We start from the raw sequence: 26,316 nt of genomic DNA on the forward strand, positions 1-26,316 counted from the left end.
GTAAACCTTTAAATGAGAGATTATTATGAATTTATCACTGATTATGTCATAAAACACATCAAAGTAAAATTGCATTCAAGAATAAGAGCTTGCAATTGGAAATATAACAGAATCAATGCAAGAACAGGGATTAATAACGACTGAATGTTCTAAGCAAACCAGCTAATTTCACTCAGTGAAAATTGAACACTTTCCTAGTCAAGACAGCGAAATCTCCCTTTGAGTCTGTACAGACATCCAGCACAAATATACAATACATTCTCACCTAGCTGAACAATGGTCTCCAAAAAAACTCATTAAAGGCAAGCAATTTGTTTTAGTTCATCGGAGCTGGAGTACAGCGGGCCAAGGTTATTCTGCATTTTTGTAATCCGCTAATCAGACCACTGTTGCAATACTGTGTTCATCTGTGACCACCACATCCAGGAATAACATCAAAGCCTTAATGATGTTGCATGAGGGATTTTCAGATAGAAGAGTCCAGTCATATGAAAAGGAGAGTGGAGAGCCAGCTCATCTAGGACCACACAGGTCGAGGGAAGGAGTCCGACATTATGATATGATAGCAAACGCAGCTACATTGTGGGTTTTTTTCTGGCAAGAGGGCTGGTGAATACACAGCACAGTCGTGATCAAGTGGCAAAGAGTACCAGATGGGAAGTGGAACTGAATATCTACCACCGGTGAACAGTTTTGATTGGAAACGCCCAAATAGGTTCAATAGGAACTTTCAAAAGAGAAGTGTATAAACATAGAAAGGAAAATACTGCAAGATTTCAGGGAAGTTGGAGAGGTGTTGGGCAGGCAGCCCTGGCAAGAGCAACTAATTGTAAAGCCTCCTGAGAGATGGCATGGATATTTGAGTGGCTGGCCTGTGGAACGATGCCAAGATCAGTCCGTTTAAGCACCAGATAATTGGATGCATTTAAACGTTTATTTTCTCATTCCAAAATGGTTTGGTTAATTAAAGCCACAGTACTCTGATAGCTAAGATCGTTTGATGTCTGACTTGTTCAGTGGAAAAAAACACTAAAAGAGCAGGGTGAGAAACACATTCAGTTAATTAACAGCTATGTTGGCACAGGCTGTAAACACATAATATATTAAGCATTTCTATTAATAAACAAGATAAACTCTAAATGCCAGAAATATCAACCATCAACAATGATTTACTGTATATGCTATCTTTAAAAAATCATTAAATCACAAATTGACATTTTCCATTAGTCAATTAACTCAGAAGGAACATTATAGAACAATTAATTAACAACATATTTCTTCCCTTTAACTTGTAACTTACAATGTCATAACGGCATTATCTGGAAAAGATTCCCGCAAAATCACAGGCACACCAAACAGGCACTCGTAAATCCACATTAAAGTCCTGTGTAGAAAATAACCAGCTGGCAAATATAATGTTAAAGCAGATTTGCACCCAAATCGTTCACAAGAATTGGGTTGGTCAGAGTCCAGCACTGCCTGTGGAAACTCAAACATTCTTTCTAGTGCCGCATGTTTCTTTAAGATCTTTAATGAACATTCCTATCCCCGTGCCTCAGCAGTTGGGACAGATTCGCTCTGATACTACTTGAAAATGTAATTGTGACCGAGTATCTTCATTCCCTCTTTAACGAGCTCATTTTGTGAAATGCCTTGTGTGTCCTGCATTAAAATCACTGCAGGACTGCACACATCAGATTCTCTTCCAAGCAGCCACCGAGGCCAATTGAACAGATAAGAGCCAAATTAAACGGCAAAATTGAGTTGACAGAATTTGGTGAAGTGGAGAAGATTTAAAAGGCTGTGAATAAAAAAAGATCAAAGTATTGATTTGACTTGATCTAACTAAATGGTAGAATGGGATCAATGGAATCTCTGTTCCTTTCTAGCACGGCACATGTGCAGTTGTCGTATATTTAAAGGTGTCAGGGGTTATGGGGAGAAGGGCGGAGAATGGGGTTGAGAGGGAAAGATAGATCAGCCATGATTGAATGGCGGAGCAGACTTGATAGGCCGTGCGGCTTCTTTCTGCTCCCAGAACTTATGGACATTTAATGCATTCTGAGGCAATAGAAACAAAAAGCAAAGAGTTCCATTTTCCCTCTCATCTCTCCTGCCCTTCCATCTATGGTTTTTCCTATCATTTGACCTCTACAAGGACTATTAGACACCTAGCTCTGTCAAATGCCATCCAGATTTATTCAAGGTTGATAGGGGATCCTAGTTCAGGTAGTAATCAACCATCCACCCAACAAGATAACGGGGTTAAATGTCCCTCTTCATACCGTTTCTTTAAGTTATGAGACCCCCAATACAAGTTGCCCTGATAGGTTAGAAGAGTTAAGAGTTTAACACGAGTGCAACAAATACTTGCAGCAGATTGGAGAATCAGATACTGTGTTGCCCAGAGGAAAGTCTGCACACAGATATCAAATCCTTTGGCTCACCGGCTTATTGGTGCGATTTTTCTGCTACATGCAGAGTAAAACAGACGCCATTTTGTCCTCACTAGCACCTGAGAAATGATACTGCTTAAACCAAACCAACACGAATGGTAACCAAGTAAAAGCAAAGTCAAATATACAGGAGCTTAACCCGGGTGGGAACTGGAGGGATGGGAATGCAAAGATCGCACCAACTATTGACTCTGGACAAGTATAGATTAAACAATTACATTAGCAATTGATTTGAGGCTTATCAGAAGGGAAGGGCTTGCTGGCATCACATGAAGCAAACACATGATCTGCAATCAATTGCAGCTTCTGCCTTTTTTTTTTTTTTTTTAAAAGGCCAAACTTTGGTGCATATTTTTAAAATAAATGTTGTTAAATGCGAGGAAAGGCTTGTAGATTCTGGACAAGCGTCACAACGTTTCAGACAATGAAGTCTGGAAGCAGAGCCTGACGTTCCAGTTTATAATAATGTAGGCGTGCCGGCCTCACTGTCTCTTGCAGATGGGCATTTTGCCCACACGGGACTGCATTAACCGTTAATGGTCAGATTCAGCATTGAGAGATAAACAAAAGAAAACAACACATCTGTCCAGCAGATCTCGATTTCATTACTTTCAAATAGCATCAAGTCCAGGGTTCTGCCACTGAAGAAATCCAGGCAGCAAGGAAGTTTCATTTTTAAACAGCACACATGGAAGACTCTGGTTTCATTCCAAAAATGGCTAAATAAGAAGTTCTTAAAATAAAGTGCAATTTAAAAAATATTGCTACTTCGATGAGAATCAGAGTATATTTTTCATACATCAACTCGTTTATATAAAGTGCAATTTATCAATGGATCTATTGTGCTATATTTGACTGTTTTGCATTATAATAATGCTGATATTCTCCAGGTAAAAGTAAATGAAGTACGACTAAGAGTTTTAAAAAGGAGCTTTAAAAGTGAGCAAGATAACAGGAAGAAAAGGAGGTTGGAAAAATCATTCTAAGAGATCTTCATTTCAAAATGAGCGAGGACAGAGAAAGAGTGAGTAAGATACTTGCAACTTAAAGGGAATTAATTTAAAGTTGAAAATTGCAAAATTACATTTGGGTATGAAGAATGAGATATAGCAGTATACACCCAACGGCACAATTCTAACAGAGGTACAAGTACAGAGATCTAGGCTACATATGGTTTGTTGAGGGATTTAGAAAGCAAATGAGTGTTAAAAAGCAAATGGGATCTTGAGCTTTATAGAGTCAGGCAATACTGGAGAGGGGAAATTATTGTCTTCAGGATTAGACTTTCCACTTTAGGAAAGAGGTGAAGTCTTTAGCAAAGATGCAGAAGAAACTTACTTAAGTAAGTTTCTAATGATGAATGAATTTAGTTGTGCGGAGAGACTGGAGAAGATTATCTTGAAACAGAGTGCGAGAGAGTTGAATAAACTGTGGGGAATGTAGATAGAGCATATCTATACGCTATTGACAAAGAAACTAGGATGTTACCTGGGCTTGCGGTCCAGAGACCGTGGTTAGGCTGGAACTTTTTTCTTTGGAGCGCAGGAGACTAAGATTGATTTAATTGAGGTGTACAATATCATGAAGGGCATGGATAAAACTGAACGCTCAGAGTCTTTTTCCCCGGGATAGAGGATTCAAACACTAGAGGGCATAGGCTTAAGGTGAGAAGGGAGGAATTCAAAAGAGATCTCAGGGGCAAATTTTTAAACTGAGGGGAGTCCATCTCTGGAATGAGATGTCACAGAAAGCTATAGAAGCAGATACAATTATGGCTTTTAAAATACATTTGGACAGATATGGGTAGGAAAGGTTTAGAGGGTTTTGGGCCAAATGCAAATGGGACCAGCCCAGTATACCAACTTGGTCGACATGGACAATGTAGGGCAAAATAATCTGTTTCCATGCCAAATAGTTGCATGATTATGTCGAAGAAAATAACTTACCTTTATGCATTGAATGGTTAGAACATAATGCACTGTCAAGGGGGGTTATGGAGGTAGTTGGACAATTATCTGAAGGGACTGGTTAATACTTTGTCTTGATTTTGTCACTGAAGTTCACACAAGGCAAATCAATATGTTTCAACTGAAACATTGATGGCTTTCAAAACGAGAACTGTGTTTATCATTAGCTGCTCAGAACCATCCTCTGTAGCCCAAAGTCCTGTTGGGGTACATGGGTATTTTAAAGCAGTGATTAACAGATTCTTGATTAGTAAATGTGTCGTTATGGGGAGAAGGCAGGAGATTGAGGTTGAGAGGGAAAGATAGATCAGCCATGATTGTACAGCGGAGTAGACTTGATGGGCCGAATGGCCTAATTCAGCGCCAATGACTTATGTTCTATTTTCCGCTACTTTACTCAAGTGGTCAGATCCCGTCTGTGCGTGTCCGTTGGATAGTCGACTTTGGAATGTATGATAGGCAAGCCCCAGTGCATGGTTACCTGGAGAGATTGCCAAGACATGGCCAAGCCCAGACTACTGGACAGAAATCTGGAACTTGGCCAACTTCTTCATGCTTCTCTACCTTGGGAATGTCGTCACTAAAAATCAGAAGAGACAAGGAATAACAGTTTGTGCCACCTGTTTGGCATGGCCCATCACCGAACTAGACAGTATTTTCACCAGGACAGTTGTAGAGTCGAGAGACACGACATGGAGACAGCCCACCAAGTCAACATCCACTGTTGCAACTAATTCCGTCAACCACCATTGCCACGCCAGATTCAACAACTCGTCTACACAACAGGGGCATTCCACCATGGCCAGTTACCTGCTAATCCACACAATCTTTTGGATGTAGGAGAAAACCAGAGCACCAACAGGAAGCCAGTTACAAAGAAAACATAGCACCATAGGTAAAGATGGAACATGGGTCATAGGACCAGTGAGGCAGTAGTTCGACCAGCTGCACCACTGTGGTGTCCAGAGCTTCCTTCTATTTTTAAACAGGTGAATTTTTGTATTGATATTTCAGATTCAATGAAAGTCTAATGATAACCCACTGGTAATTTAAATTATTGCAAGATGGACAAGAATAACAATCTTGTCTAGGCACCTGTACACGGCCAGCCGAGTTGTAACACATTATTGGTCAGATCATTTCTGGACTACTGCATGTTTTGGTGTGAGTTTTGATCTGACTCCTCTTCAGAGCGTTCCTGCTCAAAATCACTGACCGTCATCAACTTCAAAAAGGAAAGTTGATGTTGACAAGAGTCTTCAAGGTGTCTGTAGCAGCATTCATTATACCCGGACAAAGAAACCGATCACATGTTGCACTTCAGTGGTCAAGCCCACAATTGTATGAAATGATTAGATAAGATTTGACACCCTTTTTCCCTGATCTTTCATCCATTTTTTCACCCACTGACTTGCAAAGGTATAAACATTGTGCACTGATTGATCCTCTTCAGCCAGTTGGAACATGATGATGCAGATTGGGCGGCGAGATATCTCCCAAGTGTCTGGGACGCGAGGATATTTGCAAAATATATATTTATAGTCAAGATTGATTAATGCGCTGAAATCCAGCAAGAATTTGGATACATCTTGGTCATAATAGTCTTCTAAAATGAACCTTGTTCTGCCCGGCTCAGCTGGCGGGAGAAGCTTCCCTTTACATAGTTTCTTTAAAAGATACGCCCTCACTAGTGTAATGATTTTCGTTGTGCTTTAGGAATTAATAGTTCACTTTCGGAGTTCGGTGTTTTATACAAAGCAAATTGAATTAAAATCTGAGATATCATTAAGGAGAAACAAACGTCAAAATGATTTTGGCAATCACAAACAAAAAGAAAAATCAGAAAAACAAGTGTTCCCATTTTTGACACCCCGGATGACTGTTGGGCTTTCTAGGTCAGGCACAGCAGGCCATGATCTGAGAGCTTTCCCCACCTCCCCCCAATACATCAGTCAGAGTATTGAGTATTTAGGTTGGGCAGTCATGTTGCAGTTATGCAAGACCAAAGATAATAGAGCAGAGCAAGATAAACCACTCGACCCTAAAAACTGTAGTGCGTCACGGCGCCATTTTAGTAGGCAGAAACTTGCAGAAACATTAAAAAAGAAAAATAACAAAAATCTGTGAATTGATAGATGAGATATATTCTGCATTTTAATGGTATCATCACACATACTGTTCCCCCAAAACACTGATTACACTGCGAGAGGCTTAACGGATGGTGGGTTTTGCCTACTAAAATGGCGGGGTTTGCCTACTAAAATGGCGGGGTTTGCCTACAAAAATGGCTCCTTTGCATACTACACTTCAGTATAGGTGATTTAGACAGAATGGTCCATCTTGCTCGCTCTATTATCTTTGTGCAAGACGTTGGTGAGGCCACATTTAGAGTATTGTGGTCAGTTTTGGGCACCGTGTTACAGGAATGATGTCTTTAGTTTTAGTTTTAGAGATACAGCGCGGAAACAGGCCCTTCGGCCCACCAGGTCCGCGCCGACCAGCGATCCCCGCACATTAACACTATCCTACACACACTAGGGACAATTTTTGTTTACATTTACCAAGCCAATTAACCCACAAATCTGTACGTCTTTGGAGCGTGGGAGGAAACCGAAGATCTCAGAGAAAACCGCACAGGTCACGGGGAGAACGCACAACCTCCGCACAGACAGCACCTGTAGTCGGGATCGAACCCGGGTCTCCGGCGCTGTAAGGGAGCAATTCTCCCGCTGCGCCACCGTGACCGCCCGTATGTCATCCACATAACATTATTAGAACATGGAAAACAGCACAAGAACAGGCTCCGAAACATGACAGCAAGATAAACTAATCTCACTATTTATTCACAAAATGCTGGAGTAACTCAGCAGGTCAGGCAGCATCTCGGGAGAAGCTTCTCTCCTTCCCTCCTGAGATGCTGCCTGACCTGCTGAGTTACTCCAGCATTTTGTGAATAAATACCTTCGATTTGTACCAGCATCTGCAGTTATTTTCTTAAACTAATCTCATCTGCCCGCACATAATCCATATCCCTCCTGTCCTGCACTTCCATGTGCCTATCCAAAAGCCTCTTAAATGCCATGATGATATCTGCCTCCATCACCACCCACACATCTCCTTTAAACGTTGCCCCTCTCACCTTCAAGCCACGCCTTCTAGTCTTTGACATTTCCACTCTGGGGAAAAGCTTTTCACCGTCCACCCTATCTATGCCTCTCATGATTTTACATACTATCAGATCTCCTCTCAACCTCAGGCGCTCTGGACAAAACAACCCAAGTTTGTTCAACCTCTCCTTGTACCTAACACCCTCTAATCCAGACATCATTCTGGTAAAGAAAGACCCAAAATACTGGAGTAATTCAGCAGGTCAGGCAACATCCTTGGAGAACATGGATAGGTGATATTTCAGGTCAGGACCTTTCTTCAGATTGATTGCAGGGGTGGGGGGGGGGGGGGGGGGGGAGAAAGTTAGAAGAGCACACTGGCAAACTCTGCTGCCTGACCCAGGCTCCAAAGCCTCCACCTCCATTAACAGACCATTGGAAACTCAGCTGTCAGCAACCAACGACACAGGTCTCCAAGTCTCCAGTCTGAAGAAGGGCCCTGACCCGAATCGTCACCTATTCCTTTTCTCCTGAGATGCTGCCTGACCCACTGAGTTACTCCAGCATTTTTGTGTCCATCTTCGGTGTAAACCAACATCTACAGTTCCTTCCTATACAGGTCTCCAAGCAGACTAGCTGCTCGATATCTGGCCACAAGGTGTCTCTGGAGGAAAGAAGGACATTTTGGACAAGTAAAGGATACCATTACATCGAGCACCATGGTTCCCAAGCTGCCCACCAACCAGGGAAGGTGATGCACCACGTAGTTAGCCTCCGTTTGACCTCTTCTCGGGATCTTCAGCAGCACACTCAGGCCATATGTAAGATTCCCTATAATCATCAAAGCAAAGAGGGAAATGGATATGCCTTTGGTAGACTTCCTTTTCATCTGTGGAATAAATTGGGGAAAAAGGATAAATTACAGTTTGGTTTATTGTCACGTGTAGAGGTACAGAGCAAAGCTTTTGTTGGCTGCTAACCAGTCAGCGGAAAGACAAACATGATTACAATCGAGTCATTTACAGTGTGTAAATACATAGAAACAGAAAATAGGTGCAGGAGGAGGCCATTTGGCCCTTTGAGCCAGCACCGCCATTCATTGTGATCATCCACAATCATTAACCTGTGCCTGCCTTCTCCCCATATCCCTTGATTCCACTAGCCCCTAGAGCTTTATCTAACTCTCTTTTAAATTCATCCAGTGAATTGGCCTCCACTGTCCTCTGTGGCAGAGAATTACACAAATTCACAACTCGCTGGATGAAAAAGTCTTTCCAATTTTTCCTCATATGACAGTCCCACCATCCCATGATAAGGGAATAACGTTTAGTGCAAGGTAAAGCCAGCAAAGTCTGATCAAGGAGAGTCCGAGGTAGATAGTAGTTCATCACTGCTCTCTGGTTGTGGTAGGATGATTCAGTTGCCTGATATAAAGAGCAATGCTTGACTTATTTCCTACTTCTATGGAGAATGAGTGTTCTGGATTTTGTGAATTCGATATAGCATCAATACCAAACAATGCTTTTAATACTCATGGAATGGGATTGAGAGGGAAAGATCGATCAGCCATGATTGAATGGCGGAGTTGGCTTGGTGGGCTGAACGGCCTAATTCTGCTCCTCACTTATGAACTTAGGAACCTTAATAGAGTCAGAGTCATACGGTACAGAAACAAGCCCTTCGGCCCAACCCGTCCCGATCTAAGCGTGCCCCATTTGCCCACCGTGGGCCCATCTCTCTCCTTTCCAGTTTATTAACCTGAAACACACTTACATTTCTGCTCAGCTGAGGCAACCTGGATGCCAGGTAGAATACTGATGAAAATGATCCAATCACAAATCCAACGATTTCTTTGGGAGTAAATGCCTGCAAAGGAAAAAAAAACCCTCAAAATTGCAGATTAAACATAACATTTTGCAAAACTAATTAAAAGAAAACAAGTGCAAGGTCACGTAGAAAATAAGTAGCAGCTGAACGCTTTTTCATGCAATTAAAATTTAGGATTTTAAGGAACTATGTGTTGCTTTTTATTTTATTTTAATTTTTTTTATTTTACTTTGTGCAGGACTAGGCCATTCAGCCCTTCGAGCCAGCACCGCCATTCAATGCGATCATGGCTGATCACTCTCAATCAGTACCCCGTTCCTGCCTTCTCCCCATACCCCCTCACTCCGCTATCCTTAAGAGCTCTATCCAGCTCTCTCTTGAAAGCATCCAACGAACTGGCCTCCACTGCCTTCTGAGGCAGAGAATTCCACACCTTCACCACTCTCTGACTGAAAAAGTTCTTCCTCATCTCCGTTCTAAATGGCCTACCCCTTATTCTTAAACTGTGGCCCCTTGTTCTGGACTCCCCCAACATTGGGAACATGTTTCCTGCCTCTAATGTGTCCAATCCCCTAATTATCTTATATGTTTCAATAAGATCCCCCCCATCCTTCTAAATTCCAGTGTATACAAGCCTAATTGCTCCAGCCTTTCAACATACGACAGTCCCGCCATTCCGGGAATTAACCTAGTGAACCTACGCTGCACGCCTTCAATAGCAAGAATATCCTTCCTCAAATTTGGAGACCAAAACTGCACACAGTACTCCAGGTGCGGTCACACCAGGGCCCGGTACAACTGTAGAAGGACCTCTTTGCTCCTATACTCAACTCCTCTTGTTATGAAGGCCAACATTCCATTGGCTTTCTTCACTGCCTGCTGTACCTGCATGCTTCCTTTCAGTGACTGATGCACTAGGACACCCAGATCTCGTTGAACATCCCCTCTTCCTAACTTGACACCATTCAGATAATAATCTGCCTTTCTATTCTTACTTCCAAAGTGAATAACCTCACACTTATCTACATTAAACTGCATCTGCCATGTATCCGCCCACTCACACAACCTGTCCAAGTCACCCTGCAGCCTTATTGCATCTTCCTCACAATTCACACTACCCCCCAGCTTAGTATCATCTGCAAATTTGCTAATGGTACTTTTAATCCCTTCATCTAAGTCATTAATGTATATCGTAAATAGCTGGGGTCCCAGCACCGAACCTTGCGGTACCCCACTGGTCACTGCCTGCCATTCCGAAAGGGACCCATTTATCCCCACTCTTTGCTTTCTGTCTGTCAACCAATTTTCTATCCATGTCAGTACCCTACCCCCAATACCATGTGCTCTAATTTTGCCCACTAATCTCCTATGTGGGACCTTGTCGAAGGCTTTCTGAAAGTCGAGGTACACCACATCCACTGACTCTCCCCTGTCAATTTTCCTAGTTACATCCTCAAAAAATTCCAGTAGATTTGTCAAGCATGATTTCCCCTTCGTAAATCCATGCTGACTCGGAATGATCCTGTTACTGCTATCCAAATGCTCAGCAATTTCGTCTTTTATAATTGACTCCAGCATCTTCCCCACCACTGATGTCAGACTAACTGGTCTATAATTACCCGTTTTCTCTCTCCCTCCTTTCTTAAAAAGTGGGATAACATTTGCTATCCTCCAATCCACAGGAACTGATCCTGAATCTATAGAACATTGAAAAATGATCTCCAATGCTTCCACTATTTCTAGAGCCACCTCCTTAAGTACCCTGGGAAGCAGACCATCAGGCCCTGGGGATTTATCAGCCTTCAGTCCCATCAGTCTACCCAAAACTATTTCCTGCCTAATGTGGATTTTCTTTAATGTGAGAAAACATGCAAAAGGGTTCTTAGCGATGGCTAGGCATGATGCAGGATTTATGGAAGAGGTGCAGCAACCAGTTATTACATTTATTCACAAAATGCTGGAGTAACTCAGCAGGTCAGGAAGCATCTCGGGAGAGAAGGAATGGGTGACGTTTCGGGTCGAGACCCCCTGACATCAGTCTGAAGAAGGGTCTCGACCCGAAACGTCACCGATTCCTTCTCTCCCGAGATGCTGCCTGACCTGCTGAGTTACTCCAGCATTTTGTGAATAAATCGATTTGTACCAGCATCTGCAGTTATTTTCTTATACAACCAGTTAATACAAGTGGGCCTAACCCGCTGAGTTACTCCAGCATTTTGTGTCTACCTTTAATACAAATCGGAACCAGTCTTAAAAAGGCAAAGTGCAGGCAACAGAGATTGCAGATCTGGAATTTTGAGCAGAAAACAAACTGTTGCACTGGAGGTTGTGTGGTGGAGAGCAGAGACAGCACGGAAACAGGCCCTTCGACCCAACCAGTGATCACCTGTATACTAGTTCTATCCTGCGCTTTGCACGAGGGCCAATTTATAGACGCCAATGAACCAACAAACCTGCACTTTTTTGGAATGTGGGAGGAAACCGGAGACCGAGAAAACCCATGCCGTCACAGGGAGAACGTGCAAATTCCGTTCAGACAGCACCCGTAGTCAGGATCGAACCTGGGACTCTGGCGCTGTAAGGCAGCAACTCTACCGCTGCGCCACTGTGCCGCCCTGTCCTTATGTTCTACTGTATTGTACATAAAACATCGAACAGGACAGCACAACACGGGCTCTTTGTGTCAAACATGTGGCCAAGTTACACTGATCTCATCTGCCTGCACATGATCCATATCCCTCTATTCACTGTACATCCATCTGCTTTATCTAAAAGCATCTTAAACGCCATTATCCTACCTGTGTCCACCCCCCCCCCCCCCCCCAGCAGTGCGCTCCATGCCCCCACTACTCTGTGTAAAACACGTGCCCCGCACATCTCCACTAAACTTTGCCCCTCTCACCTTATAGCTACGCCCTCTAGTGTTGGACATTACCACCCTGGGGATAAAGGTTCTGACTGACTACCCTACCTATGCCTCATATTTTATATACTTATCAAGTCTCCCCTGAATCTCCGTTATTCCAGGGAAAACAATCCAAGTCTACCCAACATCTCCCTGCAGCATATGGTAAATGTAAATTTACTACATGTTGCAGTACAAGCTTGTAGTAAATATGAAGATCAAGATACATCATCATTTAGTTTAGAGCGTGGAAACAGGCCCTTCGGCCCACTGAGTCTGTGCTGACCAGTGATCCCCGTACACTAGCAGTATCCTGCACATTAGGGGTATACAATAGGCAGATTATTATCTCAATGGTGTCAGGTTAGGTAACGGGGAAGTGCAATGCAACCTGGGTGTCCTTGTACACCAGTCACTGAAAGTAAGCATGCAGGTACAGCAGGCAGTGAAGAAAGCTAATGGCAGGTTGGCCTTCATAACGAGAGGATTTGAGTATTGGAGTAAAGAGGTCCTTCTGCAGTTGTACAGGGCCCTGGTGAGACCACATCTGGAGTATTGTGTGCAGTTTTGGTCTCCTAATTTGAGGAAGGACATCCTTGCTATTGAGGCAGTGCAGCGTAGGTTCACCAGGTTAATCCCTGGGATGGAGGGACTGTCATATGAGGAAAGATTGGAAAGACTGGGCTTGCATTCACTGGAGTTTAGAAGGATGAGAGGGGATCTTATAGAGACATATAAAATTATGAAAGGACTGGACAAGCCAGATGCAGGAAAAATGTTCCCAATGTTGGGGGAGTCCAGAACCAGGGGCCACAGTTTAAGAATAAAGGAGAGGCCATTTAAAACTGAGGTGAGAAAAAACTTTTTCACCCAGAGAGTTATGAATTTGTGGAATTCTCTGCCACAGAGGGCAGTGGAGGCCAATTCACTGGATGAATTTAAAAGAGAGTTAGATGGAGCCCTAGGGACTAGTGGAATTAAGGGGTGTGGGGAGAAGGTAGGCACAGGTTACTGATTGTGGGTGATCAGCCTTGATCACAATGAATGGCGATGTTGGCTCAAAGGGCCAAATAGCCTCCTGCTGCACCTATTTTCTATGTCTATGTCTACGACTGGGGCAGGTGATATCGTTTGTGTGATTCTCAAGTTAGAAACTGACCTGATTAGCAGATGATTGTGGAATAGCCAAAAGAGAGCGTGTATTAAATCTTGGTGTTTCTCCGATTGGATATTTTACATGGCTGCCCGGTATTAAGGAACCAGCTGCTCCAAGCATCACAAACATGACAACAATATTAACTGCAATCGCATCTGTAAGAAAGCACAGCTTTGGATTATTTGCACCAAAATATTTCAATATTGAGTATAGAGGTTGGGAGGTCGTGTTGCAGTTGTTGAGTGTAGAAGTTGGGAGGTCATGTTGCAGTTGTATAAGACATTGGTGAGACCGCATTTAGAATATTGTGTTCAGTTCTGGGCACCATGTTATAGGAAAGATATTGTCAAGCTTGAAAGGGTTCAGAAAAGATTTACAAGGATGTTGCCAGGACTAGAGGGTGTGAGCTATAGGGAGAGGTTGAGTAGGCTGGGTCTCTATTCCATGGAGCGCAGGAGGATGAGGGGAGATCTTATAGAGGTGTATAAAATCATGAGAGGAATAAATCGGGTAGATGCACATAGTCTTTTACCCAGAGTAGGGGAATCGAGGATCAAAGGACATAGGTTCAAGGTGAAGGGGAAAAGATTTAATAGGAATCCGAGGGGTAACCTTTTCACCAGAGGAGGTAGTTGAGGCTGGGACTATCCCATCATCTAAGAAACAGTTGGACAGGTACAAGGATAGGACAGGTTTGGAGGGTTATGGACCAAGTGCAGGCAAGTGGAACTAGGGTACCTGGGACATGTTGTCCGGTGTGGGCGAGTTGGGCCGAAGGGCCTGTTTCCACGTTGTATCAATCTGTGACTCTGTGACTCTAATACTTAGAAATAGTTTGCCGCGTGTGCCGAGTGAAAAGAAAAGGCGAGTTTAAAAAAAACAAGTGGTGGAAATATTAAGCAGACCAGAAAACATCCTCTAGATGGAAAAAGTTAAAGAAATGTAATGCTTGTCTACTTTCATCAGAACCACACAATGTCAAAATATGTAGATAAGCAGAAAAAAAGAGGATGTTTGATAGGGTGGAATACAGGACGATTACATTTCTAAACAGGCAATGGTGCAACATAGAGATGACAATGGAACAAGTTAAACAACAAAATACAACTCGAGTTTTAAACGACAACTTTAGTTTACTTTAGTTTATTGTCACGTGTACCGAGGTACAGTGAAAAGCTTTTGTTGCGTGCTATCCAATCAGCAGAAAGACAATACCTGATTACAATCGAGCAATCCACAGTGTACAGATACATGATAAGGGAATGACGTGTAGTGCAAGGTAAAGCCAGCAAAGTCCGATCTAGGCTGGTCCAAAACAAAGATACTAGAGGAACAAGATGGACCACTCCGTTGAAATCGCCTATTCTGAAATGTAGTATGCGAAGGAGCGTAACGTCCGCCATTTTAGTAGGCAAAACCCGCCGTCCGTTATGCCTCTCGCAGTGTAATCAGTGTTTTGGGGGAACAGTATGTGTGATGATACCATTAAAATGCAGAATATATCTCATCTATCAATTCACAGATTTTTGTTATTTTTCTTTTTAAATGTTTCTGCCTACTAAAATGGCATCATGACATACTACGGGTTTTAGGGTCGAGTGGTCTATCTTGTTCCTCTAATATCTCTGGTCTGAGGGTCACCGAAGAGGTTCGGCACTGCTCTCTGGTTGTGGTAGGATGATTCAGTGGCCTGATAACAGCTGGAAAGAAACTGTCCCTGAATCTGGAGGTGTGCGTTTTCACATTTCAATACCTATACCTTTTGCCTGATGGGAGAGGGGAGAAGAGGGAGTTTCCGGGGTGTGACTCATCCTTGATTATGCTGCTGACCTTGCCCTGGCAGGGCGAGGTATAAATTGAGTCAATAGAAGGGAAGTTGGTTTGCGTCTAATTGCCCAGGTGGAGCTCAAGTAATCTTTTCAAATTGCTCAGAATGCACTAAATTGAATACAAGCCCCTAAAGGCTCAATCAAAAGATGAGGTGCTTTTCTCCGAGCTGCAACAAAACAGATTATCATCTAAATGGAGAGACATCCTAAATGAGTTAGTGATCTGTGCATGAAACACAAGTTCGCAGGCAAGCAGAACAAGCAATTAAGAAAGCAATTGGCATATTTGCCTTTCTGGCTCGGTGGTTGGAGTTTAAAAATCGAGCGTCATCACAACTGAGAAGGGAACTGGCCGTGTCTGGAACACAGTGCAGAGTTTTGTTCTACTTATTTAAGAAGGGACATAAGAGGCAATTCAAATTGGCTAATTCCCTGGGGGAGAGGGTTGCCCTATTATGTGCAGCTAAAGAAATTAGACCTATATATAAGTTCAGATGAATGAGCCATGATCTTATTGAAGCATGCAAGGAGGGAGAGATAGAGATGTCGAGATCTCAGTTTAATGACCAAGTCAAGTCAAGTTTATTTGTCACATACACATACAAGATGTGTAGTGATCCACTCCTTGATCTTGTAACTAGGGCCCTAATTTGATGACCCCCCCCCCCTCAAATTAGGGTCCTAGTTACAAGATCAAGGAGTGGATCACTGCACATCTTGTATGTGTATGTGACAAATAAACTTGACTTGGTCATTAAACGGAGGTGTGGCATTTCCGTTACACATGCTCCCTCTCAGCACCAGGGGGAGGTGTTGAGCAATTGCCGCGTTGGCTTGTGTCTATTCACAGGAGCTGAGCAACAGCACCCTCTGCTGGCAGCATACAATATCAATGCTGCTCCACCAAGTACAGATACATACAACATAGAACAACGAAGCCCAAAGCAGGGCCTTCGGCCCACAGTGTCTGTGCAGAACATGACCAACTGTTATCTGCCTGCATGTGATCCATATCCTTCCATTCCCTGCATATCCAAGCGCCCATACAAAGGTCTCTTAAACACCATTGTCATAGCTGCCTCCACCAGCACCCCCAGCAGCACATATCCGGGCACTCATCACCCTCTGTGTTAAAACATTGGGGTGTGGGTGTGTGTGTGTGTGTGTGTGTGTCTGTGTGTGTGTGTGTGTGTGTGTGTGTGTTTCGCACGTTCTTCCTGTGATCGCGTGGGCTTCCTCCGGGTGCTTCCCACAAAGCAAAGACGTACGTCAGGTACGCACGCTAGATGCAGGTTAATCGACCTCTGCACAATTGCCCAGAGTGTTTAGGGAGTGGATGAGAAAGTGGGATAACATAGAAAAGAATGTGAATGGGCGATCGATAGCCGGTGGACTCGATGGGCCGAAGGGCCTGTTTTTGTGCTGTATCTCTCAACTAAAATGAATAATTTAGCACCAAGTGTGACTATTCAAAATTTAAAGCTACGAAATGGCATTCAAGTTTTAATAATTATTTCTCATCTGTGTTTACCGTGATGGCTGCCAGTGAGCCTCCGATCTTGGTCACAACGAAAGAAGTTCATAAAAGTGAAAACTCCAACCACAGCAAATTCTCTGCGACTGAGTGGAATTCCCCACCACAGAAGGCAGTGGAGGCCACTTCACTGGATGATTAAGAGAGAGTTAAATTTAGCTCTTAGGGCTAACGGAATCAAGGGATATGGGGGAAAAAGCAGGAATGGGGTACTGATTTTGGATGATCACCTATGATCATATTGAATGGCGGTGCTGGCTCGAAGGGCCGAATGGCTTACTCCTGCACCTTTTTTTCTATGTTTCTATGACCTTTGAGAAGCAGGTATGAAAAGGGACTTTTCTTTACGTCCAGCAAGTTATTGTAATAACTAGAAAGAAGAGATAGATTTGAAAAGGGAAAGAGTGGAGGTGGAGCAGAAGTGGACAACCCTTTAGAGATGGACCATGTGGTCTCTTTTCATTCAACATTATTCAGTGATGTTGGTTAGACTATAATATTATAGGTTTGTCAAAGGATAAAATACTAGTCTTAAGGCATGGAAACAAGTCCTTCAGCCCAACCTGCCCACACCGGCCAACATGTCCCATCTAATTAATATATCAGGCAATTAATCTGAAAAACTGTGATTTGCTATGATTAGTACTGCGTAGAAGGAGCACATGGGCTGATTGGCCTGCTTCTTCACTGTCCTTATGATTCCATGAGTGTGTGCTTGGCAGCACCCTTACGTAGCTAGCACCTTATATCCATGGCATGACATGAGGAAGAAAAGTTGGTTTAATACTTGTGAGAAAAACAGAATTTGGTAAAGGACCTCAAAATGCATGGAACAATAGCAGTTGGGGGAAAAGTAACTCACCTGGTCTGGATCGGTTCTTCACTTTGTAATAACAATACAGTCCGACCATGACTATGTCTACTATCACGTAATACACAGCGGTGTAAGTCTGAAAGAGTGAAAACAACCGTAGAAATGTGAGGTAGAGTCACAGCCATACAGCATTGAATCAGGGACTTTGGCCCAACCCTTCCGTGCTGACCAAGGTGTCCCATCTGCACCTTTGCCCGTGTTTGACCCATCTATATACTAAAACTCTCGTTTGTTTGTTTGTTCCTGAACTACAGCCAAAACAGTACACGATAGCGTGACAATTTTAGGTCCACCGTACTCACCATCGTCCCTTTGGTGCCAATGGAAGACGTTTCATTGAAATCGGTTTTATATTTTAAAAGTTATTCACATTTTAAAGTTTAAATCTATCTCCTAGGGAGGGAGGAGGGAGAGAGGGAGGGAGACAGGAGGGAGGGAGGGGGATGAGGGGGGGTTGAGAGGGATGGAGTGAGGGGGAGGGGAAGGTAGGAGGGGAAGAGAGGGGATGGGGAAGGGGGGAGGGGAATGGAGAGAGGGGGTGGAGGGAGGGGGGGAGGTTGGGGCAGGGAGGAGGGGGTTGAGGGAGATGGAGTGTGGGGGGGGAGAAGAGGAGGGGGGAGGGAGAGGGGGAGGAGGGAGGGGGGAATGGGGAGGGGGGAACGGGGAGGGGGGAACGGGGAGGGGGGAACGGGGAGGGGGGAATGGGAGGAGGGAGCGAGGAGGGGGGAGCAGAGAGGGGAGAGAGGGAGGATGCTGCACCAATGCAGTAGAGGTTTGGGCCCAAAGGGTCCATTTGGTCTAGTATCTCACTGAACCTTCTCCATCCAACTATCTTTTAAATTGTGTTATAGTATTTGCCTCAACTACCTCCTCAAGCAGCTCGTTTCATATACCGACCACCATCTGAGAGACAAATTTGCCCCTCCGGTTCCTATTAAATCTTGTCGCTCTCACCTTAACTCTATAAGCTCTGAATCTCTGGCCTAATGGGATACCATAAAAATTAATCTTATAGAATCTACAGCAACCCAAACCTTTATAAGATACAGCAAATTAATTCTTATCCTGCAATACTGACACACTGTGCATTAATATTAGGTTGAATGGGTAATTTAGTGGATCTAGCCGATGATGAGGCCTTTGCTTATCACAGACCAAAGTCATATTATAATGACATTCAGTGTTCATCCAATTTTGGTCTAGGAAGGAACTGCAGGTGCTGGTTTATACCAAAGATAGACGCAAAGTACTGAAGTAACTCAGTGGGTCAGGCAGCATCTTTGGAGTAAAATAACAGGTGATTTTTTAGGTCGGAACCCTTCTTTAGACTGTGAAGAATTTGAAGAAGTTAGATTTTGCTCTTGAGGTAATGGAATCAAGGGATATGGAGAAAAAGCAAGAACAGGGTACTGATTTTGGATGATCAGCTGTGATCATATTGAATGGCGGTGCTGGCTCAAAGGGCCGCATGGCCTACTCCTGCACCTATTTTCTATGTTTTCTATATGCCTGAAGAAGGGTTCCGACCCGAAACGTCAGCCATTCATTTTCTCCAGAGATGCTGCCTAACCCATTGAGCTACTCCAACACTTGAGGTATTTAATTTTGATAGATTATTCCTCACCTATAATACCAAAAGCATTCCGTACATATTAGGAGTTTACCGAGCAGCGATCATTTACCTGCAGGGGCAATTGTTGAGCCAGGAAAGCACCAAGAAAATTGCACGAGTCACCTCCCAACCAACCCAACAGGAACCAGAGAGACAGAGCTTGGTCCATGTTTCCATTCTTGTAAGAACTGTAACACTGTCTAAATAAAAAGGGAGTTACTTGGTAACATTTCTCAACAGGGAAACAAAAGACTGAAAATAATACCTTAGTTCATTCACTTTCTCCTAGCAGTGCTGGGTTTCAGCAGATGTTGAATATATGCTCTGAGTATGGTGTCCAATTTGACGTGAAATACAATGCTAAAAAGAGCGTTGTCATGATTTGTAAAGTAAAAGGGGACAAAGATCTAGTCTTTCCATCATTTTACCTGTCAGGGCAGGTTCTATCTGTCTGCTGTAAAGCTAAGTATCTGGGACATGTCATAACAGATCAAATGTCTGATGATGAGGACATGTATAAACAGCGCCGCATGTTGTATGCACAAGCTAACATGTTGGTTAGGAAATTCCACTGGTGCTCAGGAAATGTCAAGATAAACCTGTTTAGAGCGTACTGTACTCCTCTTTACACTGCTCCTTTGTGGATAAAGTTTAATAAGTCAAGCATCCATAAACTTAAGGTTGCCTATAATGACTGCATGCGCATATTGCTTAGAAAGCCAAGGTGGTGCAGTGCAAGTGAACTGTTTTGTAGTGCAGGAGTCAATACGTTTCATGCCCTGTTGAGGAATCTCATGTTTAAATTTATATGCCGATTGAATGGTTCTCAGAATTCCATCATTGTGCTGCTGGTAAATCCTGGTTTCAGTGCCGTGAGATACCTGTCACCTTTGTGGAAACATTGGTATTGTTGCCTTTTCTAATTTAATTTAATTTTATATGTATATACTGTGTACTGTATGTGTATTCTAATGAACCATGAGTCTGCTTAAGAAAATTTAATAATAATAATAATTTCAATGCATTATAAACAATGGCTGGAAAATAGACATTAGACAATGGACAATAGCCAATAGACCTGAATCTAGAGGTGTGTGTTTTTACACTTCTGCACCTCTTGCCTGATGGGAAAGGGGAGAAGAGGGCGTGACTGGAGTCAGATGTCAGGAAATTTTCATGCAACTGTACGTATTACATTTGTAGTGTTGGTGTCTTGCAATGAAGGCACTGCAGGGAAAGTCCATGAGGTTGATTCCTGGGAAGACAGGATTGATGTATGAAGAAAGGTTGAGCCTGTACTCATTGGAATTTGTGCTTTCTGGTTAGCCAATCCATCCAAATGAAAACTGTTTACCCAGAGTTAAACATTTCATCTTCTCTGTTTCCTGAGCTGTTCATGCAGTGTTCTGAGCAACTGGTAGTGACGGAGTTAACATCACTGAGGCATGCAGGTTTGGAGGTTAATTGTCCTCTGGAAATTTCCCTTACTGTGCAGGGAGTGGAAGAGGAAGTGGGATAACATGGAACTAGTGTGAAAGGCCTGTTTTCATGCTGTAACTCTAAACTAAATTCTCAACAGACAGACAGATAAAAGACTTGCATGGTGGAAATAATGGAATAGACTTTGGACACACAAACTGAAAGTTACAATGCACAATGATGCAAGTTGCACTTTATTTCTTCAATCTGCTTGCTCCATGGCTTTTTGCTTAGTTTGTTTTCAACTAACCACAGAATACCATTGAGCTGGTTAAATACACTGGGCAAAGCAGAAAGTGTTGGAGGAACTCAGCGGGTCAGGCAGGGTCTCGGGAGGTATGGATAGGCAATGATTTGGGTCTGACCCGTCTTCAGACTAATAGGAATAGAAAAGGAAAGCTGGAAAAGAAAGTTGGGTGGCACAAGTCTCGGCCTGTTATTTTTGATGAACGACAAACATGAATTAGAGCATGTTAAAGCAAGGGGGAGAAGACTATTATTTCACATTTCCAGTTGTTCTTGTTTATGTTTTTGCTATTTGTTTACATAGAAGTACAATACAATACAATATATCTTTATTGTCATTGTACAGGGGTACAATGAGATTGGGAATGTGCCTCCCATACGATGCAATTAATTAATTAGCTAGTCAGTATTAATTTAAACAACCCAATGAAACAAATTAGAACAGTTTTAAAACAGAGTAAAGTGCAAGTAGATCTGTGCCGGTTCACTGTGCGATGTGACCATCCGGCTCACAGGATACTGCCATTGAAATAATCTTAGATCATAGAGTCATAGAGCGTGGAAACAGGACCTTCGGCCCAACTTGCCCTGGCTAACATGTCCCATCTACATTGGTCCCACCTGCCTGCATTTGGCCCATATCCTTCTAAACCTGTCCTATCCATATATTCATGTACCTGTCTAAATGTTTCTTAAACGTTGGGATAGTAACTGCCTCAACTACCTTCTCCGGCAGCTTGTTCTGTACACCCATCACCCTTTGCATGAAAAAAGTTACCCCTCTGGTTCCTATTAAATCTTTCCCCCCTCACCTTAAACCTACGTCCCCAGGTTTTGGATTCCCCAACTGAGCAAGAGACTCTGTGCATCTATCCGATCTATTCCCCTCATGATTTTTTACACTTTTCTCATAAGCATCAGGACCTGTAACTCTTAAGACACTTCTAACTGCTAACTGTTCTCAAGACACTTCCAGTGACTACCTCTAGATCGTCATTTCTCCTGTCTTTCTCCACGCTAAAAACAGAGGAGAAATACTCATTAAGGACCTTGCCCATCTCTTGTGGCTCCACACAGACTCTCCCCCCCCCCCCTCTCCCCACTCGAACACAATCAGTCTGAAGAAGGGTTCCAACCCAAAACATCACACATCCATGTCCTCCAGAGATGCTGAACTGCTGAGTTACTCCAGGACTTTGTGTCTTTTTTTTTAACGTAAACCAGCACCTGAAGTTCCTCATAGAAACAAATCATTGTAGATGCTGGTTTATACCAAAGATAGACACAAAGTGCTGGAGTGACTCAGCAGGTCAGGCAGCACCTCTGGAGAAAAAGGATAGGTGACATTTCGGGTACACACCCAACTTCAGACTCAAGAAGTCTGAAGAAGGGTTCCGACCGAAACTCTTCCTATCCTTTTTCTCCAGACCCACTGAGTTACTCCAGCATTTTGTGTTTATCTGTAGTTCCTTGCTTCTTTCAACCTTTTGTGGACTAGTTAAAATTTAATAGGCATTGGAATTCCAGTAAATTATACTTACGGGAAAGCTGAAAACATGAAACAGATGACAGAAAATAATCCCAGGGTTATACTTGCTATGTCTCTGGCATCTTCAGTGCAAGCCTGGAGAATGTCCCAAACAAGATAAGACCCATTCGGACAATCGGTGGTATAATTTCCCACATGATTCTGTGGGGCTAGGAGGGCCCAGAACATTGTTTGCACGGTATTACTCAATATTACTTGTCCACAAAGTAACGTCAGAACCAACACCCCAGTCAGAACTGTGAAGGAGAAAAACAATGAAATGCTGTTTAACATTTTACAAAATGTGTACTTATTTCATAAACGTTTACAAATACCAGACTTTCCTATATTCACCCTTCACTGTTGACATCAATCCCAGTCTGCCATCGGTACATTTGCAAACAGAGCTCTAGCAAATTAAGGCAGCGAAGTAAAACGTATATTAAAGCAGAACTTTACCTTTGCGCCGGGGGCGTGGGAGCCAATTTCACGACGGAAAATTTGTAAAAAGGGGAGCTTTCCAAGGTGGATTCTTCCAAGGGAAAGTGCAAAGAGTTATTTGCATGCGATCAGTTGCCGTGCTTTAAACTCAAATGGTTCGCGGCTATTACTGACAGAAACAACGGCAAAAAATAAAGATGTAACTGGTCAGAAGTGATTTCCTGAACCGTCCAAGCGGCTTGAAGCAATTGCACTTTGCAAAACACTTTGCTGATAAAATGTTACTTACACAATTGCCTCCTGATGTAACCCCTCTACTCCCCCCCTCCTCCCGTGCCCAGGGAGAACCGATGCACCGTTCTCTCCCGCTTATACGGGGGGCAGATAAAACATGGTTTATGTCAGATGAAGGGTAAAACTCACTCTTCTAGCCGAGAGCTGCAGCGATCGCTGACACTGGCAGATTGGTCACGGGGCATGGGCGCTGACGTCCGCCTCCGGTGATTGACAGGCGTGGGTGGGCGTTCATTCACAAACTGGCTGGCCCGGGAGGAGGGGGGGGGGGGGGGGGGGGGGGGCGAGGACGCTGCAGGATGGACACAAAACGCTGCAGTTGTAACTCACTACCATTCTGGAGAAGCGTTATTATTTTTAAAAATCCACCTTTACACTCGAGGACCCGAGTTCTGGCTGCTAACTTGCATTTTTTTACAAAGAACATTCAATAGACAATAGGTGCAGGAGGAGGCCATTCGGCCCTTCGAGCCAGCACTGCCATTCAATGTGATCATGGCTGATCATTCTCAATCAGTACCCCGTTCCTGCCTTCTCCCCATACCCCCTGACTCCGCTATCCTTAAGAGCTCTATCTAGCTCTCGAATGCATTGAGAGACTTGGCCTCCACTGCCTTCTGAGGCAGAGAATTCCACAGAACAACCTCACCATCACTTCCACAATTCATTACATTTTGAAACAAAAACCTTCCATAAGAACAGTGTAGAGGTCCTAAGGTCATAGATTCTAGGAGCACAATTAAGCCATTCGGCTCATCGTCCACTCCCATGGCTGATCTATCTCTCCCTCCTCAACCCATTCTCCTGCCTTCTCCCTATAACCCCCTGACACCTGTACTAATCAAGAATCTGTCAACCTCTGCCTTAAAAATATCCATTGGCTTGGCCTCCACAGTCGTCTGTGGGAAATAATTCCACAGATTCTCAGGGCGGTCACGGTGGCGCAGCGGTAGAGTTGCTGCCTTACAGCGAATGCAGCGCCGGAGACCTGGGTTCAATCCCGACTACGGGTGCTGTCTGTACGGAGTTTGTACGTTCTCCCCGTGACCTGCGTGGGTTTTCTCCGCAATCTTCGGTTTCCTCCCACACTCCAAAGACGTACAGGTAAGTAGGTTAATTGGCTTGGTAAATGTAAAAATTGTGTAGGAACTGCAGATGCTGGTTTAAACTGAAGATAGACACAAAATGCTGGAGTAACTCAGCGGGTCAGGCAGCATCTCCGGAGAGAAGGAATGGGTGACATTTCGGATCGAGGCCCTTCTTCAGACTGAGAGACAAGGGAAAGGGAAACTAGAGATCTGGAAGGGCAGGGTGTGAGAAGGACAGATCAAAGCAGACGGTGATCAAGGAAATGTAGAATGGTTCATTGGTGGCTGAGGGGAAGGTGACAACGAGGCACATAATCAGTAAAATTAATCAGGAAGACAGTGAAACTAGTCGGAGAACTAGGGTGGGGGAGGGACAGTGAGGGAGGGAAAGCAAGGGTTTTACTTGAAAGTAGAAATCAAGGAGGTCCAGGACATAAAGGTCAGTGTGGGAATGGGAAAGGGAGTTAAACTGTTTGGCAACTGGGAGATCGCGTGGGCCTAGGCGGACTGAGTGAAGGTATTCAGCGAAACGATCGCCGAGTCTGCACTTGGTACGCTGCTTGGCTTCATTTGTTTCAATTACTATTACATATTAACTGTGGAAAAATCAATACATATCAATTTATTGTCCACCTCGCCACTCAATGCTTGGGTAGAAACCTTTCAGGAAGAGTTTGTAGCATGATTACAGGGAGAAAAAAAAAGCGCAAAAGTTAGTACAACTTTGAAGAGAGGCATGAAAATGCATCAAAAGATCTTGATACATATTTCCCCAGGGGGAAAAAATAGTCACGATTTTATGTTAAAACGTAGACAATGTATTCAAGTTAAATTTTTACTTTACTTTACTTTATTGTCATTGTAGTGGTGCATACAACTAAATTCAGGCACACTGCCTGACTGGAGCTCAAATGTATAAGATAAAAAATAACAATAAAATAACAGTAAAATAGATTCACACACACACATACACATTATGCCTACGTATGCACCCTTATCAGAATATAAGATATGGCACTCAGAAGGTCATCGTCAGAATATAAGATATTACACAGAATAGTATTATAAACATAAATTTTGCAGTTGAAGCAAAATATTGCTGTGCCAATTTTCCACAGAGCAACCACACCATCACTTCCGCAATGATTACGTCATAAATAACTATAACCTTCTCCTTTTTTGACTAAACTCCCTTCCCCCAACATAGAATGTAGGATAGGCGCTTTGGCTCACCATGTCTGTGTAGACCATGATGCCAATATAAATTGCACATCTGTCTGCAGTGATCAATATCCCTTCAATACACACCTATGCACGTTTTAAGTCCTTCTGTTATGATGTGCTCCCGGCCATGGCATGCAGTGAGTGGTATTCCTAATTTCGCAAGATAGACACAAAAAGCTGGAATAACTCAGTGGATCAGACAGCATCTCTGGAGAAAAGGAATAAGTGACGTTTCGGGTCGAGCCCTTCTTCAGAAAGGGTTAGCAACATTGGTTAGGACTATTTTACAAACCAGAAGGGAAGATTTGTGTTGATTTTCATGCTGAATATTTGTTGAATGTGGAAAATCAATGGCACCAAATGACAGTTAAATTCTGAAGTTTGCTACATAAGATGTCATTCCTGAGGATCATAAAACTACCTCAGGCACTGCAACAACATGGTGTTTATCTGTTATTTTCACCACAGGACCAACCTGTTCAAATGAAATTGACATTCAAATGATTCATTTGTAGACCACTTATCTTAATTTCAGCCAGTTTTAGGTTGGGTCACCAGTATTCACCTTTGCTCTAAAAAAGATTATATGCTGGAAGTCAAAAGCCATCCGATTTTTAATTCATTGGTTTGCACAGCGTGTCAATAATAAGCACTCTGTACTTCATGATTATCTATTAATGTCTTTTTTTTGCAATCTGCAGCGAGTGAAAAGCTTTTTTGAGGGAAGAAAATTAACTTAGTTACATTGC

The 26,316-nt window shown here is 43.3% G+C and overlaps 1 protein-coding gene across 4 annotated transcripts in view; it reads right to left on the reverse strand.

Annotated features, from left to right (window-relative positions):
* Positions 1–26,316, reverse strand: part of slc66a1 (solute carrier family 66 member 1) — a 30,663-nt gene continuing 4,347 nt past the window's right edge. Inside the window, exons 1-8 of one of the 4 annotated variants that reach the window (XM_078425586.1) lie at positions 23,385–23,436; positions 22,534–22,777; positions 19,338–19,467; positions 17,644–17,731; positions 13,422–13,573; positions 9,304–9,396; positions 8,234–8,419; positions 1–6,197 (exon numbers count right to left, since the gene is read on the reverse strand). In XM_078425586.1, the coding sequence (XP_078281712.1) occupies positions 6,111–6,197; positions 8,234–8,419; positions 9,304–9,396; positions 13,422–13,573; positions 17,644–17,731; positions 19,338–19,467; positions 22,534–22,709 (912 nt within the window). In that variant the 5' untranslated portion in view covers positions 22,710–22,777; positions 23,385–23,436 and the 3' untranslated portion in view covers positions 1–6,110. Of the gene's footprint in view, positions 6,198–8,233; positions 8,420–9,303; positions 9,397–13,421; positions 13,574–17,643; positions 17,732–19,337; positions 19,468–22,533; positions 22,778–22,979; positions 23,132–23,384; positions 23,437–26,316 lie in introns of those variants that run through there. The other 3 variants (XM_078425584.1, XM_078425585.1, XM_078425587.1) reach the window with 3 other exon arrangements.

The sequence above is a fragment of the Rhinoraja longicauda genome, chromosome 30 (assembly GCF_053455715.1).
Source record: "Rhinoraja longicauda isolate Sanriku21f chromosome 30, sRhiLon1.1, whole genome shotgun sequence".
Taxonomy (NCBI): Eukaryota; Metazoa; Chordata; class Chondrichthyes; order Rajiformes; family Arhynchobatidae; genus Rhinoraja; species Rhinoraja longicauda.